This window comes from Lutra lutra, chromosome 7 (genome assembly GCF_902655055.1).
Source record: "Lutra lutra chromosome 7, mLutLut1.2, whole genome shotgun sequence".
NCBI lineage: Eukaryota > Metazoa > Chordata > Mammalia > Carnivora > Mustelidae > Lutra > Lutra lutra.
In genome coordinates, this window is record NC_062284.1 from 71,300,252 (window position 1) to 71,317,850 (window position 17,599).

General features: G+C 49.0%; 1 protein-coding gene across 6 annotated transcripts in view; it reads right to left on the reverse strand.

The window, feature by feature from the left end:
• Window positions 1-16,432, reverse strand: part of ONECUT1 (one cut homeobox 1) — a 44,235-nt gene extending 27,803 nt beyond the window's left edge. For 2 of the 6 annotated variants that reach the window (XM_047738324.1, XM_047738329.1), the window contains exon 1: window positions 14,861-16,432. In XM_047738324.1, the coding sequence (XP_047594280.1) occupies window positions 14,861-15,965 (1,105 nt within the window). In that variant the 5' untranslated portion in view covers window positions 15,966-16,432. Of the gene's footprint in view, window positions 1-1,494; window positions 1,579-4,056; window positions 4,799-5,694; window positions 6,995-11,833; window positions 12,087-14,858 lie in introns of those variants that run through there. The other 4 variants (XM_047738326.1, XM_047738325.1, XM_047738328.1 and 1 more) reach the window with 4 other exon arrangements.
• Between the last annotated feature and the right edge of the window lie 1,167 nt (window positions 16,433-17,599).

Here is a 17,599-nt window from a genome sequence, read left to right on the forward strand (position 1 = left end):
CTGCTTACTGGGGAGTCTGCTCCTCCCTCTGACCCTCTTCCTGCTTGTGTTTGCTGTCTCTCTCAAATAAATAAATAAATAACATAAAATCTTTTAAATAAAAATAAGACACAGAGTGATTGGACACAGTAGGAAGGCACCACATAGAAAAAACATTTACTGGGGCGCCTGAGTGGCTCAGTGGGTTAAAGCGTCTGCCTTCGGCTCGGGTCATGATCCCAGGGTCCTGGGATCGAGCCCCACATCCAGCTCTCTGCTCAGCAGGGAGCCTGCTTCCTCCTCCTCCTCTCTCTTTCTCTCTCTCTGCCTGCCTCTTTGCCTACCTGTGATCTCTATTTGTCAAATAAATAAATAAAATCTTTTAAAAAAACATAGTTACTAAAGCTATGTCAGGACAAATGCAGGATCTAAGAATATGTATATATATATATATTCTTATATATATATGTGTGTGTGTGTGTGTATATACACATATATATAGTACAATAACTAACTTACTGAAAAAAAATTCATTGTGTTGAAGGTAGTGTTCTAAAATGATACAATAGTTGTATTTGGGTATTGTATTTTTTTTTAAGATCTTTTATTTATTTGAGAGAGAGAGAGAGAAGTCAGTGGGAGAAGCAGACTCCCTGCCAAGCAGGGAGTCCCATGTGGGACTCGATCCTGGGACTCCAGGATCATGACCCAAGCCAAAGGCAGACTTTTAACCAACTGAGCCACCCAGGCGCCCAGGTATTGTATTATTTTAAAGTAGGGAGGCAAGGTGGTAGATCAGCTTAAATTTTGAACAACTTTCCTACATTAAGTTGTCTTTCATGAAAGAGCTGGATTAAAGGAACCTCCACTGAAGCACTTGAGACCACGTTCAACATACCCGGAAGGGTGGTCACCCTGTGCTACTCCTTAATTGCAATATTCAGATAATTTCACTGGGCAGCACCTTCCTGGGTATGTAAATACGTTTCTAGGAAAGCAACTGTCAGTAAACAGAGCAGAATAAAGGAAACAAGAAGCATGCACTCTTCTTCCTAGAAGTTCTTATTTGGAAAAAAAATACCTAAGAAACTGGTAACAAGGGTTGCCTCTAGAAAGAGGGGAACTGGGTACTGAGGAATAGATTATGAGGAGAACTTCTTTTTCTCTATCTACCGTTCTATGCTGTTTAACTTTTAAAACACGATGTGCACATAGCACATACTTAAAAATAAACATTAATTAAAAATAATTCTTAAAAAAATTGGGGCTCATGGGGCAACAACTATGTAAACTAGATTAGAGAAAAACAAAATTTGACTTTGGAAGGGTTAATTCCTATCCCAAACTAATGTGAAGGTGACAAAATCCAAGACTTGGCAACACCTGCCTGCCCTCCAATATATCTGTGCTTCTATCCTCTGCCTGTTGGCTTTGCTCATAGAGAGAGGGCTCCTGCCCTACTGTTACAGGGGACTGCTTTTGTTTTTCTACTAGCAGGAACAGATTTGGGCTAACCTTGGACACTGGTTCTTCAAGGCTCATGTGGGCCCAATGCAGGCAGCTGGCTGGAATGAAAGCACTCATCGCTATCCACCAGCACTGGGAAATAAAAACGAGACCCAAAGGACTGAACCCACAATCGTCACCTCATTAGCATGATGCTAACATCATGTCTCCCCCACACAACCACCCTATGGCTAAAGGTATATCCAAGCACCCAGCTTTCTAAATCAGAACCACAGGAGTCTGTTCCTCTCTCATTTTCGTTCTCCACGACGTCTTCCCAATTTTACTTAAAAAAATTTTTTTTAAGATTTTATTTATTTGACAGAGAGAGATCACAAGTGGGTGGAGAGGCAGGCAGAGAGAGAGAGAGAGGAGGAAGCAGGCTCCCCGCAGAGCAGAGAGCCCGATGTGGGACTCGATCCCAGGACCCCGAGATCATGACCTGAGCCGAAGGCAGAGGCTTAACCACTGAGCCACTCAGGTGCCCCCCAATTTTACTTTAGATAGATCTCTCAAATTCTGCCCACCCATTTTCTTCACCTCTGCTGATAATGACACACAATCAGACTCTCATAATCTATTTCCACCCCATCCTAGCTAGTTTCTTGTTATTGCTTTTCTATTATCTCACTCAAGTTTTCTTTCAAAAGCATACATCATCTGACAACTTCATTCCACTATATATTATATCAGGATCTATCTATATGTACCTATCTTTCTACCTGTAAAGTTATGGAACTATAGATTACTCCAGAAAAATGGTAAAATAACTAAAGGGGCAAAAATAAAGGTCACTTGCCCTTAAATTCTCAATATCAATGTCCTAATTCTCAACTTGGAGTAATATCAGAATCACCTGGGAATTTATTTATGCGAGAGAAAGAGAAAGAGCATGCAGGTGGTTATGCTTGTTGGGGGTGGGGTGGGGGGAAGGGCAGAAGGAGAGAATCCTCAAGCAGACTCCCCCAGGAACAAGAAGCCAGGAGCTGGAGGTGGGGCACTATATGGGGGGCTGGTTGGGGGTGCTGGGGGGCTCGATGCTGGGCTTTACTTGGGGCTTGTCAATCTCATGCTCCGTGAGAGCATGACTTAGGTTGAAACCAAGAATTGGACACTCAATTGACTGAGCCATGCAGGTACCCCTCATCTGGCAAGCTTTTTAAGCAACACATAATCTTCTTCCCACCCTTCCTCCCCCAATCTGATTTGCACTCTTAGAGGAATATAAAACCCTCTTCCCACTCCTCCCCAGCACTGAAAACCCTGGAGAACACTTTTGCTGTTGTTGTTTTTAAGATTTTATTTATTTTCGAGAGAAAGAGAGCGTGCTCATTAGCCAGGGGAAGGGGCAGAGGGAGAAGCAGACTCTCCACTGAGCAGGGAGCCTGATGAGGGACTCGATCCCAGGACCCTGGGATCATGGACTGAGCCGAAGGCAGACACTTAACCCAATGAGCCACCCAGGTGCCTGAGAACACATTTGTTATTGATGGAAAAGTATTATGTCACTTAGCTATGCTAGGGAAGAAATAAGCTTTCAGCTATATAGTAATTCAGATTCTAGAAATCTTCAGCAGAACATATTTCAACCAGGGCCACCACACATACTGCTGTTCCTTCTGTCTGTGGACCTCTTCTTCCATTTCTGACTCAAGTCCTATTCATTTTCCAGATCTTCAAAACTGTCCTTTCATCACACCCCAAACTTCTCTTTATTGGCACACACATACATACAGACACAAAACAATCAAGAAGGAAACGAACTATTTGTCTCTCTTCCCCACTAGACAGTGAATCTTAAGGGACAAGTCGGCTGTATATACCGTCCCCAGTACTGAGCACATCAGTGTTGTAGCTGGTACTCAAATGAATGAAAAACAAACCTCCCTTTCCATATCTAATGAAATTTCTTCTCTCACTTATTTTTCAAAGTTTTTATTTAAATTCCAATTAGTTGCATACAGTGTAATACTAGTTTCAGGTGTACAATATAGTGATTCAACACTTGCATACATCACCCTGTGCTCATCACAGCAAGTGCACTCCTTCATCCCCATCACCTACTTCATCCTTTCCCCGGCCCGCTCCCTTCTGATAACCAGCAGCTTGTTCTCTATAGTTAAGGGTCTGTTTTTTGATTTGTCCCTCTTCTTTCATTTGTTTTGTTTCTTAAATTCCACACAGGAGTGAAATCATATGGTATTTGTCTTTCTCTGACTGACTTATTTTACTTAGCATAATATTCTCTGGCTCTAACCAGGTCATTGCAAATGGCAAGATTTCATTCTTTTTTATGGCTAAGTAATATTCCATTGTATGTGCATACCACATCTTCCTTTAAAAAATATTTTATTATTTATCTTTAGAGAGAGAGAAAGAGTGTGCAAGTGGGTGGGGGATGGGTAGAGGGAGAGAGAGTATCCTAAGCAGGTTCCATGCCCAGTGGGGAGCCTGATGCAGGGCTCAATCTCGTGACCCTGAGATCATGACCTGAGATGAAATCAAGAGTCAGATGCTTAACTAACTGAGCCACCCAGGCGCCCTCATGTCGCTTCTTCGTTGTCCATTCATCAATTGATGGACACTTGGGTTGTTTCCATAATTTGGCTCTTGTAGAAAATGCTGTGATAAACATCCTCTTTCCACTTCTTATGTCCTGTCCACAACTGGCAGAACATAATTTCTAGGAGGGCTGATGTTTAGTACGTGGCTAGGAACTCTGTACAAATGCTGTTGGGTTTGTCTGGTCCAAGCTGTTTGGGTTGGAGAGCCAGGAAAAAAAAATCTTTTCCTTCCCAATGTTAAAATTAAAAATATTTACCTCCAGGAACAATAATGGATATTTAAGATAGGAAGCCTAGTAACAAAATGAACATTTGTGAGGGCAGCGTCCAACAAAAGAACTGCAACATCACTGGCTTTTCAAGCTACTTATCTTCTGACCTTCCCCAACCGGGAGTAACTCTGGAATCTGAGTTTATTATTCATTTGTTTTTTGAAAATAGCTTTACCACATTCTTAAGTATCTCCAAACAATAAATTGTTCAGCACTGTTTGCTTTTGAGTTTTGGAAAAGTGGTATTGTTTTGATGTGTGATCGTCCATGGCTTTTTTTTTTTTTTAAATTCAACTATGTTCCTAAGACTTGGTATAGCTGTTCATTTGCATTGCAGTATACTACTGCATTACAGGAATATATCACAATTTATGTGTCCTTGTCAGTGAATGCTTGGGATGTTTCTGGCTTCTTTGCTCTTATGACCAATTCTGCTACCAGTCTTGTACACATCTCCAGCAGCATCTGTGAGTTTATCTAGGGTATATGCCAAAGAGTAAAAACACTGGACAGGTGTAGGTTCAGGGTTATGAGACAATGCCAAATTATCTTTTGAAGCAATGGTCTGAATTTACATTCCCAACCAGCCAGCAGTGTATAAATTCCTGTTGATTCAAATCCTCACCAATAGCTTGTATTATTAGGACACGGGAATTGGAATCTCAGATTGTAGCATTTTTGTGCCAGAAGGTGGCACTCCTGACTGGACGGGCTGCTTTCTCTTGACCATGTGACAGTAGAGCCTGACCTGAGACCTTGCCCAAGAGATGAGCCCCGGAAGCTTACACTTCATTGAATCCTGACTTTGGGACAGTGCACTAAATAGAGACGAGAGACTTTGTGGTGGATACACAGGCATCCCAGAAGGCAATCATAGAATGTGGAACCTGGAAGAGCCCTAAGGCCAAATCCTTCATTCTATATTTAAGGAGACTAAGAGCCCAGACAGGGTAAATGACAAGTTCTCTGAGCTAATTAGTATGAGAACTTGTCTCTGGGGCTTTTGGTTCTTAGTCCAGGGTTTTTAACTTTGTTTGTTTATTCTAGTAATATAAAATGCCATAACCTGATTAAATTAATAATAACTATAAGTATCCAAGTAATTGCCAATTTATTTTTTAAACGTAGTGGTTTGACTTATGTAACTGATGAATGCAGTAACTTTTTTTTTTTTTAAAGATTTTATTTATTTATTTGACAGAGAGATCACAAGCAGGCAGAGAGGAGACAGAGAGAGAGGAGGAAGCAGGCTCCCTGCTGAGCAGAGAGCCCGATGCGGGGCTCGATCCCAGGACTCTGAGATCATGACCCGAGCCGAAGGCAGCGGCTTAACCCACTGAGCCACCCAGGCGCCCCTGAATGCAGTAACTTTAAAGTCTTTGCTTATGAGGCAAACAGGGATAATATTTAAGTCCAATGAGATAAAAAGGGGAAAGATGCAATCTCCACAATTATGATTTTCAGTATGCAAATTTAACAGGGCTAAAAGACACCTATCTCCTGGTGAAAATAATCCTCAATTTTATGACTGACCATCTTCGTCCTTGATCATCCTCCCCACCCTGGACAAATGCTGAGCACCACCTTAGGAAGCCATTTTTATGAGGAAGGCAAACTTCAAATCCAGTTGTTTCAATTCATCTCTCTCTAATGAGCTCTCATAATCAAGCTACCATAAGAGGCTGGGAATTATTTGTGGATATTATGGTAAAATAGCCTCAGTAACTTGAGGGTTTATAATCTTAGATGACTTTACATGAGAATGCAGAAAAATACTGAAAAAGGCCTATTTGCATCTGAGGTATACTTAGCAATCTTCAGAGTGTGCATAACAATCAAATGTGGCAGGATCCCATGCAGAGGAATCTGTCCTCTGGAGTCAAAGGCAGTAAAAGTGGATCTAGGGAAGGGGAGAAGGACTGCTTACTTGGAAGGGAGCTTCTGTGAAGGGACATGGCCTCAGAATCCTTCAGAAGACATTTTCATTCTGGAGCTGCTGACTTCAGGAATTCCCTCCCCAGCTCATCTGCCTAGCTCCTCCCTATGCTGAGACTCCACTTACCACGTAAAAATATCTTTTGGTTTAACAATGTCTGTAGGCTGGCAATGAAGGCTTTCTGTGAGGTATCCCTTTTTAAATGGGGGAACTGCTTACTATTTTGGGGGTGTGGGGCTTAGAAGGAAAGAAGACCAAGAAATTTTGCTGGGCTTGCCGACCGAACTACTGAGGTGCTCTTGGTTCAGGTTTTCCTCCTAGCAGTCATTTTAATCAGCACTTCCCCTACTTAATGAGCTTGCAGTGCCATTACATAATCACCCGACTCGCTGGATTAATGATGAAAAGAGGAACTGATTTTTCCAGTTGCATCATTTGAAGTAAATGTTAACTTTCTTTCTGAGTCCTTAGTTAACCGCATTAGTGTGACAAATATGTCTTTGTCTAGCATAAGTAATTAGAATTTAATCACTTTAACTGCATCTTAATTATCCTAAATGAATTGGAAGGACATTTAATAGCAAAGATTAAATTGCCTTAATGAACGATTTTTGTGACTCCATCAATACTTGAACCGCGTTAGCCACTCCTCTCACGCACTTCACCTGCAGTGAGCATGGAGGCCACTAGGTGGCGCGCTTCGCTCGTTTATTTATTTAATTTCCGGGGCCATTGATCTGTTTTAGGAGACAACAGTAAAGAAAGCGAAAAGCTCATAGTTTATTGTGTTCTTTTGATAACCTCTCTTTGGGACTATGAGATCATCACCAGATGTAAAAACGAAAGTAGTGATTTCAGAAACTGTCGATTCTGAGTACCCTATGGCATATGCAAAGGAAGATGAGAGACACATGGATAACTGGAAACACCTAGTGTTTGAAGGAAATTCTAAGTTGTCCTCTGGATGACTGCCAACTTATACACAGAGTTTTAGTTAATTTATTATTTTTTGTGTACAAAGTCCTAAAACATGAGTAACAGGCAAGCTTGGGATAGCAAGACAGACAATGATCTGAAGAAAAGAAATGTAACTGCTGTGCAAATGCAGATCTCAGAACACCAATGCCTGAAAGTATGGGAGGTGGGCGTGTTTGGGCCCTCCTCCAGGCAGGAGTTCCAATGGGCCAGTCCTACCCACAGAACACATCCAATGATTGGGTCTTGCCCACCAATAATTGTTTAAGTAAACAAATGGACAGGGAGACCTTGGTTCCATGTCTAGCTCTCATACTGCCCTACATTGCCTCTGGCTGCTTCTTCAAAAGACAGCAATAAAAGTTCTCTCTTATAAGTCTTGAGTAAAAAAGAAATAAGTTTCCATAAGTAACCTTCCTTGTGAGTCACAAAGGGATATACACACTCTCCACTAGCAAGACCTTTACTATGCAGATACTTTCTAGATCAGGTGTTTATGACAATAAATTGGACACCTCCACATTCTAGGTCCACTGACCTGGTGGATCCGTACTAGTAGGCACAGGGTGGAAAGTAGGGTTCTGTGCTTTGAGCTGGGCAAGCTGATTTCAGGGTATCACTGCTTTCCAGTTGTGTTACCAGAGATAAGTTATGTAACCTTAGTGAACATAGAAAGAGGGAAAATAATAGTAACTACCACATAAACTAGTGGTTCCCCAACTTTGCTGCTCATTAAAATCACCTCAGAGCTTTTAAAAATCCCAATGCCTAGGTCAGGCCCTGGATTTTAGCTAGAAATCATATTTGTAAAGGTCCCTAAGTGATTCGAAAGTGGAGCAAGATTTGGGAGCCAATGAAATAGAATATTAAATTAGATCTTATATGTCCCAGTACAGTACCCGACTAATAAGATGTACACAACAGATATAAGTTCCTTCCTTATCAATTGCCATGACAAAATGGATGGGTAGTATTTCAGGGACTGGTTCCGTTCAGCTGGGAGGTTTACCAGATTGTCTCATCTAAAGGAGAAGAAAGAATCTAGAAGCTAGTATTTTTCCAACTTTATGATAATGTAACACTTTTTGGGAGAAACACAAGGTAGATGATTCTATAGCAAGACTCAGTAATAAAACATAAGTTCCTATGTTTGCATCAAATCATCAGACTGCCTTGTAATTGGTCTATCACATAATCCAATCCTATCACTTCAGGAGGAAATTAAACCTCATTAGTATTAAGTTATTTGTCACAAAATAAAAACCCGTGAAAATCTATTGATAGAAGACAGGAATTTATGATTGTGCAATAAATTCACAAACATAAGAAATCAGTTTTTTCGTTTTACTGAACTTTATGAGGCTGGCACTTCTCATGTAGAAATAATGTGGCTTTCTTCTCCCAAAGGTGCTTATTCATCTTATTTAAATAGAGACATGATGAAAATAGTATTTAGTGAATACTTGTTGAATGCTTTTACCAGAATTATGAGAAATCTATCCTAACTACCATGAGTTCTATAAGACCCTTCTTCTATTGCTACCCTAGGCTGGGGACCATTCCATTTTATCAAGAGTGTGGAAATTCTGCTGTTTTAACTGAAATGAAACTAGTCATTTCTCATCCAATCCATCAAGGCTTCTTGGCTGAATTAAAGCATTAATCTGGTGTTTAACTATTCTAATATGCAGAGTTTACAAAGAGCACTGAGCACTTAATTGAAGGGCAAGGCTTCTAACAATGGATTTTGAGGAGCAAGACACAGAGAACCCCTTTTTAAATTACCCAACTCCATCAGATTTGAGGATTTTCTTTTGTACAAGGAAATCAAGAATAAATTTTACCAATACACCCTGTAAGAACTATTTCTTCTGAGAACTTTGAGTAGCAATGTCCTTTTGATTAGCTGAATTTGCCATGAATGTGGAAATGATGACATCAAAACAGCTCATGTAACAACCTTCTTAAAGACCTCGTAGATTAGAGATGACTATAGATTTTCCCCAGCACGGATCAAAGGGACTGAATTGAACGTTTTAGCTTAATGATCCAACCCCTGTCACACCCATAGGGACTCGAATTCCGATTTTATAAGCAGGTGTGCACGTGTACTCAGACATACACAGAAAAGCTGCTGGGGAGGGAGGAAAAGATCAATTATCGACAAAGATAGGTTTGATCTTTTTGATTACTTGACTGTGCTGGTGAATGTTCCTGGCGGGGCCTCGAGATTTCTCATGAACTTCAGAATATTAGCTGTTAGTTCTCGCTTCCTTACTACAACTCTTCAAAGGCATTCTACCCACTTTCCAGCAGCAAAGAGAAACGGGGCCAGGCTGGGGCTGGTGGGGTCCTGTCCAGGGTCCTGACGCTGCACCAGAGCTCCAGGCCAGTCAGCCTCCACAGGCCCTTTCACCCACCCCACTCAAGAGGAAACAAAGCCCTCCCAGCTCAAAGCCTCAGGGCTGCCTCCTGACTCCTGTCAGTTAGCTAGAAGGGGAAACAACAAAACAAAGGAACCACTAATCCACGCTCCTAGAACTATATCCTCCAGCCCCAACCTCCTACTCGAGTCCCGCCAGGGTCACCTTCTCTACTCTGACCCTGCTTTCCTCAAAATAAAAACATGCCAGCAAAAGTATAATTTGGATAGAAAGTCCAAACACGTATCTTGTTTAGAGAAGTCAGAGCTGGGGTGTAATGTGGGGGTTGGCAATTTTGTCTCATCACTGGGGTAATAAACAGACATTGTTGGAGACCAAGATATATTCCTCCTCCACATCCCTTTCGTACCAGAAAATAATCGTTGTTTTGTAAATCAGTAGTACAGCGACATAAAAACAAAGCCACAGCAAGCATCCCTTTCCTCTCGACAGCTCACTGAACCAAGGGCTTCTCTGGTGGCAGACGGCAGCCCGCAGGGGGCGTGCGGAGCTATCGCACCACACAGCCCATCAGGCTCCCCCATGGAGGGAATCTGGGAGGGCAGGATGCCAGCTCCCTGAAGGGCACTGAGGATCAAAGCTTGAAGATGAAGAAAGATGCAGCCTGGGCTTTCAGTTATTTTGTTGCTAAAATTGGTATTGTTGGCACAGTCTGTCCCAAGTGCCAGTTGTCAAATAGCTATGGGGGCCTGGGTCTCTAGTGACCACTACAACCCTGGGGCCAATGGGTTGCTCTGACTGACCCTGATCACCCTTTGGGCATTTCCAAGGGGGCTTGTAACTTGGGGCTGCACCCACTGGTGGGACCATCAGAATGGGGTTATTTGTCTCAGGTGGCCAGCCTGCTTGTGCTGACACTAGGGTCACCACACAATAACTACCAGACCTCCTCAAGACTCAGAAGCAGGTCTTCCTACCGTTGTCAAACAGTGGGCTCCAATCTTCACCATATGCACACTTCTTAACACTAGGCATTCCTTTCCTCCCTTCACTGGGGTTTGTGCTCCTGGGGAGTGCAAGAAGGAACGATTGTCCCCAAACCCTCAAGGGATCAGGCATGGGTGCAAAGGCCCATGGGGAACTTTTTGGTGACTGGGGTGAGAACTTTTGGTTTCCTGCTGTGCTGCTGTGTGTGTGTTTGGTGGGGGGTCCCCAGCCGACTCCCTGGGCACATGGCCACCATTCACCCTGAGGGGGTGGGGGTTCTTTGGGACTCCTCCTGACAACTGGCCACCCACACCACAGCGCGTTGGGAGAAGGCCACACCAATCCTTTGGAGAAGGCACTCCCTTCCCTCTGTTCTACACCCCCTCCCAGTCAGTCCCACTGGCTCAAGGGCTGTGAGGCTGGCTGCCATTGGCCGCGCCCCACAGTCCCTTTGTTTGAACTGCAGCCGCTGGGAGCAGCTGCACTGTGTGAGAAGTGGGGCGAGAGGCAACCAGTCTGCTTGGGGCTTTCTCTTGGGCCCAGGAACCCTTCCAGTTTCTGAGTCCCAGTCCCAGTTTTCCTCCTGGCTCAGGAGTCTTTGAGATTTGGGAAAATGAGGTTCCCAAGGCCCAACACTGCACTGCTACTTCTTGGCTAACTTGGCCCAGGGAATTGGGGGGGGCAGTTGAAATGTCACCCGCCAGGATAAATATTAACAAAAAGCAAATGGACTTGCGTGGAGGCCAGTTATCAATCAACCAGACCGCAAGGCCACTTATGGCAAACACAACCCAGGTTGGTCACTGTGAGACTTTCTCATGACCACCTCCTGGCCGAACATCCCTCCTCTACCCCCACTCTCTCCCAGGCTCCGGCTCTCCTCTAGGTCTTTCTGGGGCAAATTCTGGACGCGAAAGGGGCGAAGTCCCAGGTGTGGGAGACTGGGCAGTCTCCCCAGGGCTGTTTGGAGGTACCCTTCCTTCAGGTACCTCAGAGTCGGAGGGGCCCAGCACCCACCTCTGCTGGGCCCTGCCTCCTCTGTATGCGGTGCTCTGCCCTCTGGTGGGTGCGTGTTGCAGCCTCTTCAGATGCTGACAGCTCCCCTACTGGGGCCAAAGCCTTCTGAAATCTTTAATTGGAAACTAATCTATTCAAGTCTTAATAGGCGCCCATGTCAGAGGCGGAGGAGCCCACCCACCCCACCTCAGATGAGATGCGGCCTCCAGCCTAGCTGCACTGTACTTTAATGGGGCAGCAGCAAGATTACATTGAGGGAACACGTATTGATTTTTTTTAAAGGTAGTTAATTTGATGAGAATTTCCTCCCATCTCCCACCAAGCTGATGTAATTTTGTAAGGAGAAGGCGCCTCCCCAAACATGCTGCCAAGTGTGGAGGTTTTGACTCTCTGCAACAAGACTTCATGGAACCTCAGGTACAGGGAAGGGCATGGAGAAGCCACTCTGCCAATGAGCGAAGGAACCGCCCCGAGGGGTTAAGGATAAGGTGGAGGGGTCTTTAGAGCAGCAGCAAGCCAAACTACAAGGGACACCTCTGTGCGTGGAGGCTGGTGGTGGGAACCCCCTCTCCCCCAAGCAATGTCCCACAGCCTTGGCGAAAGTGCCCTGCAATGCATTTGTTTAAGTCTGCGATCGAGCCTCCTAGGATCATCTGGAGAGTCTGGAAATGGCCTGACTCCCTCCTTACCCCATCTCCGAAATGAAAATATTAAAGGGAAAGCTCATGACTTTTCAGTGATTTTAAAATAGGTTGTGGTTCCTGAAGTGTAATGAGACTGATTCCAGTTGGGCTTGCTCTGCAAGTGCCCCCAACCCAGCCTTTCCCACCCGTTTGATTAAGTTAAAGAGAGGAAAATTAAACACTCAAAGCTCCATCTGGGTCCTAGGATGCAACTCCACCTGGGGGTGGGCGCCAAGTTTTGTGCTGCCAGAGTCTCCCATTTTCCTTTTATTATTATTATTATTTTTTTTTTTTTCCCAAAGAAAAAGGCCAAGTGCCTCCGGAGAGCATGACTAGTCTTAGGCGGCTGGGTGTCAGACTGTCACCCCTTCCATAGCCTCCTGGCTAGGGTGAGCACTGGCTGGCATGCCCACACCTCCCACAGGAGGGTCACAGTGCTAGTGCTCCCACTTCAACAGCACTGAGGCTCCCACTTGTGTAGTTCAGACTGCAAGGCCGGGTTTCCAGGGTTGGGGGTCATCTCTGAACAGAACCTGTCAGTCTGATTTTCCAGGGGGCGACAGGGGCAGTGGGGAGAGGCGGTCATTGAAGTCTCCAGCAAGCACCTTCGGGGTGTGGGGGGTGGGGCATGCTTCCCTAGGGGGGATCGCTTTTCATTTCCAATCCTTTCCTCCGTTTCTCCCCACCCCACTGACTGGCCTATGTGAGCAGTGCCTGGGTACAAGATTCTGAAGCTGGTCATGAGGCTGACCTGGGCTTGTAAAAAAAAGCCACTAGTTTGGGGCCGGCAGAGGCTGAGCAGTCAGGGAGAAGGGTATCCCTTTCTTCCACCCCTTCCCGAACCTGAGCTGCCCTCTGGTCTCGGTCAGCTTAGCGGGGTGGGAGGCGATATGGTGGATGCACACAGGGCAGGGAATGGATTTGTGGGAGCCCCAGAGGACACCTTGTCAATCTCTCCCTTGCTTTCCTGTCCTCTTATCTCCACCTCGCCTAACTTCCAGGCACAAGCTGCAACAGCCTGCTGGGGATTTTGCTTGGAACCAGTGAGCACAGGGCTGGGCTGGAAAACCCTGGCGCGGCAGAGGCTCATGAACTCGACCCGCGGGAGGGAGGCCACCAGTGCCCAGACCCAAAGAGTGCTTTGGAGTTACTTCCAGATCCAGCGGCAGGCTCCCTGGCACGCCGGCACCTGCCTCCCTCTAGCTTCTCATTGGCCCGCATGAGGTGGGGGAGGGGGTTCGGCCTCTCGCTTTGATTTTAGACTGTGAAACGGCTCAGTGCCCCCGGCTCTGATCGGATTGACTGTCTCTCATTCTCCAGGGACGAATTAATGGAGAACGATCAGTTAATTAACAAACCCTCATTCCGGCTTTTACCTTTCTCTTGGTCAGGACTCAGGCCAGGGCACCAGGCTGAGACTGGGGCGGGGGGAGTAGCAGGGAGTCAATCAAGTCGGCAGGGTCTCATCAAACCGTGTCCGCCCTCAGCTGCCCTTGGCTCTACCTCCCCGTGTGTCCTTTGCCCTCAGGGGTCGCGGAATCAGCTTGAAATATCTGGTGTGATTCAGACTGGGCTAAGCTGTCCCCTCGACCAGCTTCCCGGAGCCTTCCACGCACCTTGGCTTAGAGAGGCTAAGAAGGATAGGCGCTGTCTGTGCCGCGCCGGGGAGACCTTCCAGCTTAACTCCCGGGTTTTGGGGCCAGAAGACCTCTGCCCCAAGACTTGGGGGTCATGTTCACACCCCCACCCCCATACACGGGGATACATTCAAAACATAATGCAGAGGAATAAAACGAAATATGAAGTCGTAAATGAGTCGGCAGTAAAAAGCGGTCCTTGGGCTCAGCTGTAAGCTCCCTTGCTGCCCCTCCGTCCTCACCCTTACCTCGGCACCATCTGCCTTCCTCTCTTTTCCACAGCCAGTTACCAGGGCAGAGTGCTTGCTAACTCTTAAACAGCTTCGGCGCCAAACACACACCTTCCCGGGGGCTTCAGAACCTTCTGCCGGAACTCTCAGAGGGTGTTCCCCATCCCTCCCACTACTGCCTCGCGCCAAAAAAGTGTGTGGGGGGAGTCACCGCACCAAGTTCAGCCAGTGCAGCTCCGGCACGCTCCAAACCAACTCCCGGGAATGTGCCGGGGGTACGAGCGGGCAGTATCTGCACACAGTTCCATGCAAGAATCGCCTCCCTCTTCCCAAACCTGGAGTGCCCAACTGAGAAGCGACGCACAGACCGTGTCCGGCCAGGTGCGGGGGTTTCTCTTAGCCTCTGGTGGCGACCGCTTCCAGCACAGTCTCAGAGCACAAATGCGTCCCTGCATTCGCTCAGGCAGTACCCGTGAGCTCCCGGAGCCTACCACAGCCCAATGTACAGAGTCCTGGAGGAGACGGTCTGCTCCCAGGAGCCGTCGCTAGCTCTACCAGGCCCAGGGAACTAGCCACCTCCCCTTGGGGAAAGGAGGATGGGATGACGCGTGCCCAGCTCTCTCTTTTTCCTTCCCTCTTTCAGTCTCTTTAGCCTCCCCAATCCCTTATCTCCCCACGCGCCCAGCTCACCTGCTAAGCGGAGCGCAGACATCCGCTGGAACTCCGGCTCTTGCAGCCACTTCCACATCCTCCGGAAGGTCTCCCGGCCGGACTTGAGTTTGCTCCAGGGTTTGGGGTTGCGCAGCAGGTCCGAGAGGGTCCCTTGGGAGCGGCAGAGCACCCTTTGCGCGAAGATGGCCTGTGGGATGCTGTAGCGCTTGAGCTCCGTGGTGATACGCTGCGCCACCTCTTTGGTATTGATCTCTTCCATCTGCCCTGAATTACTTCCATTGCTGACCTGTGCGCCGGTCACCGAAGGGTTGGGCTCCCGGGCTGTGCCCAGGAGCTGCCCGTGGCCTTGGGCGTTCAGGTGGGCGTGGGGGTGGTGCGGAGGAAGGCCATTGATGGGCACCATGCCGGCCGAGGTGGGCGTGAGGTGCTGCTCGCCGTGGCGGCCGAGCATGGCCGGGTGATGGGCTTCAAAGCCGTTTGGGGTGAGCATCTTGTCAGTGGGCATGGCGGCGCCCGGGTGGGCATAGTGAGGGAGCCCTTGCTGGGAGTTGTGGATGCCGCCGAGACCGGAGCTGGAGAGGGGCGAGAGGCTCTGGCCCATGCCGGCCACGTCCTTGTGGTAGGGGGTATAGAGGTTATTCATGGAGGCCAGCCCGCGCTCGTCCCGCATGAGCGTGAAGCTACCGCTCACATTGCCCGCCAGGCGCTGGTGGTGGTGCGGGTGGTGGTGGTGATGGTGGTGGTGGTGATGGTGAGGGAATTTGTCCGAGACGGTGGAGATGGGCGGCAGCGGCTGCAGAGGGGTTAAGGTGGTGTAGGTGGTGGGCATGCTCATACCTGGGGGAGTCTCGCAGGCCATGGTCATGGTCGGGTGCAGGGGTCCGGCCAGGCTGTGCTCGGGGGCCCGGTGGTGGTGGTGGTAATCGCCGCCGCCGCCACCGCCGTCCAGCAAGGACGCCATGCCCATGGAACGCGGGTGCGCGGGAGGCAGGTGGCTGCCACGGTGAGCCACGGAGCTTCGCGCGTGGGGACTGCCGCCCAGGAGGTCGGCAGGAGCGGGCACCGGCTCATGGCTCACCCCGTGCAGCTCGCCGATCGCCTCCATGGTCAGCTGCGCGTTCATCGTGATCCGGGCGAGCGGGCGACGGACACAACATCGATGAGGCCGGGCAGAGGCGGCGAAGGGCGCACGCAGTCCGGTCTTCACATCGGCTGCCGGCGACTGTTGCCTGCCTTCCTTCCTTCCTCTCACTGTGGGGTTCTGTCTCCCTCTCTGTGTGTCTCGCCTTCCCTCTTGCCCCCACCTTCCCCTCTGCGTCCTCGGCTTTTTTTTAAATATTAATTTCCAAAAAGGATCCGTGCCGTTGGGCGAGCGCGGCGCCCCCAGCCCGCCCGCCCCTGGGCCCCTCTCGCCCCTCTCCTTTTTAGAATTCTGAGGCCCCCGGCTCCCCTGACGCAGTCCGCGCGTCTTCCGCGGCTGCTGCTTGCCCGCGCCGCTGGCCAGCTCCAGCCATGGCTCGGTTACTGTTGCAGACTCTGTGGCCGCGGTTCCGCCGCCGCCGCCGCCGATGCCGCCGCCGCCGCCGATGCCGCCGCTGCCGCCGCCGCCGCCGCCGCCGCCGCGGCCCGCCCTCACGCCCGCCCGGCTCAGCGCGCAAGCGCGCGGCTCGGCCCCGCCCCCTCCGCCCCCGCGCGCGCGGCCCGTGACGTCCCTGTACAAATGATGAAGGGGGGGCGGGGGCCCGCGCCTTAATAGCCGCGCGGGATGGCCCTGGAGCGGCGCGCACGTGCGAAGGCCTGGCGTGGAGCGCGACCTGGGGCAGCCAACGCGCCCCTCTCGGCTCTAAGGCTCGGGTGGGCTCTCACCCAGTAGCACTTGCCGGGCTCCCGTCCCGGGTGGTGCGCCAAGACTGGAAAGTCCTCACCTTTCTCTCCAGCTGCTACCTCTTGGTGTAGATTGCCCTCAGAGCCTCAGCCCGTGTCGTTACTCCTTCCACTCTGGCCCACCGAGCTGTATTTCCCAGAGGGCTTCTGGGAGCCCGCCTTCTCCCCATCCTCAGGTGCTTGGCAGTTTTGGAGGGAGGAGAAGTAAATATCTTAAATGCCTTGGTCGGCTTGGTGACTGTTGACCCTCTGCCCACCCTTCCACTTCCTCGGGCCAGAGAAGGGAACGCTCAAGCCAAGAATTCTGGCCCTGGCCATACCTCGTTGTCCCCCGCCGCCTGGCTCCTTCTTCATCTCAGCTGATAATAAGGCGGGGTGCTGCTCCGAGAATGACTCTGTGTGTGTGTGTGTGTGTGTGTTGGGAGTGGTGAGTGCCCTGGTGGGTTCCCACTTCAATTTCTGGGTGCTGGTGGGGTTGCCGAGGCTTGGGCTGTTCCTGCGGTTCCTCTACGTCCCTCCTGGTAAAGCACCTGGAGGCCGCTGCCTGCGTGAAGGACTGACGCCGGCAGAGTGGAACAGGCGCGCCGGTCTCCGCTTGGCCCGTAGGGACGCCCTCTTCCCGGCGTCCCCGAGAGAAGCCTCCAGATTTGAAAATCAATTCAGCTTCGGGCATAATTGTCCGCTTCCTACAATCACGCTCCAATCTGGAATCGAACCCGGTCCTTGGGCTCGGCGGGGACGCGTGGGGAGGCCCCCAGTGTGGGACGTACACCCGGCTACCACATGCCGAGGCTTTCTTTCATTTACAAAAGAAAGGAAAAAAAAATCCGTAACAAAAGGCAGAGCCTTGTCTGCTTAGGTGCTTTCATCCCT